Here is a 1,583-nt window from a genome sequence, read left to right on the forward strand (position 1 = left end):
GGTTAAGCACGTCAACAACCAATTATGCTCCTATATATATACATTGCCATCGATGCAGGCTTCCACAACCCAACCGGAGCAAAGCAAACACCACATCCACCTCACTCAGCTCAGCTCACCTCATCTCGAAGAAGAAAAGGAAGCAAAACAAAATCGTGTCATGTTTCTAGGAAAGTATCACGGTCAGAAGAAGGTGAGGTCATTGACGGGACCGCCCACAACCCCAAGAACACCAACACCGGTGAGTACCTCAAGACCGCCATCAACAACAGTGGCTCCGCTGGTGGCCTCAACAACGTCACCAAGGGTGACTACACCTGTGGCCTCAAGATCTTCAGCAAGGGTGGCTTCCTTCACCGCATTAAGAACGTCAGCAATGGCAGCTCAGCCCGCGGGCTCAAGAATACCAGCAACATCCGTTCAACCCGCCACCTCAAGAACGACAACAACAGCAAATCCACACGTGACCACAAGAACGTCAACAACAGCAAATCGGTACGTGACCTCAATGACAACAGCATCAAATACACATGCGACCTCAAGAACGCCAACAACGGCAAATATATATGCGACCTCAAGAACATCAGCAGCATCAGCGACGGTGGCTCCTTCTGCGACCTCAAGAATGTCAACAAGAGCAACTCGGTCCGCGACCACACGAACGTCAACGGGAGCAACGGTGGCGTCAAACCGGTCGACGACACTGCAGCCAGGTGCGTCGACCTCAAGAACGGCTAGGACGACGACCCCGCCCTTGTCTGCGATGACAAGTCGTAGTCGTGCCGCTCCCACACGTCCAACCGCTTCTAGCACACGCCGGTGATCTCCATCCACGTACGGCGTCCATCTTCGATGAAGTTAAGTGTGTTGAGACCAGTTCAGTTATATTACAGTAAGTTAATAAATTTATAAAGTCGATTGGTTCGAGCCCGTGACATGTAAGCCAGTGTGTTCCAATTGATGAATAGATGGTCTACGGACTAGGATGTAATTTATGTTACATGTGTTGTACTTTATACTGTAATGATATTGATGAATAGAATGAAAGTTTTTCCAACAAAAAAAAAATTAAGTGTGCCAGTTCACGTTGCGGCTATTTATGTTTTTCCTGGTGTTATCGAGTCATGTTGTCCGATGACCAAATAAAGGAAATGAATCAGAAAAGAAGTATACATGATTAATGAACTACATCTGGCTTGTGTGTATTCGTCCCAGTTTCTTGCGAAATTCGTTAGCAGCGATCTAAGACTGGAGAAGTCCAGTGGTGGAGTTCAGAGTTGTCTTACTGCCATATCAGCAACCAATTACAGCTAGCATTACCCCCATGGAAAATAAGTGGAACGGCTCAAGGTAGGGAGGTAGCAATTGAGCAGCGGCAAGACTCTAGAGAGGGGTAAGCGGTGTTCTTATGTAGTGGTATTAACTTACTTAACTTGCTCTACTGTCAAAAAAAAAACTTACTTAACTTGCTCCAATATTAGTGGTTAACGAGATGCAGTGGTAGCAGGAGGAGTAAATTAAATAAAGAAGAGAAGGTCGACGAAGCTAGGCAGCTTGTGCGTGCGATGTGATGGCCGGCCGAC

The 1,583-nt window shown here is 47.1% G+C and overlaps 1 protein-coding gene across 1 annotated transcript; it reads left to right on the forward strand.

The window, feature by feature from the left end:
• The first annotated feature begins 160 nt into the window (after positions 1–160).
• LOC123161630 (salivary glue protein Sgs-3-like) lies at positions 161–823 on the forward strand. Its single transcript, XM_044579439.1, has one exon. The coding sequence runs from the start codon at positions 161–163 to the stop codon at positions 821–823; it is 663 nt and encodes a 220-aa protein (XP_044435374.1).
• Positions 824–1,583: the final 760 nt, after the last annotated feature.

Source organism: Triticum aestivum, chromosome 7B, assembly GCF_018294505.1.
Source record: "Triticum aestivum cultivar Chinese Spring chromosome 7B, IWGSC CS RefSeq v2.1, whole genome shotgun sequence".
NCBI lineage: Eukaryota > Viridiplantae > Streptophyta > Magnoliopsida > Poales > Poaceae > Triticum > Triticum aestivum.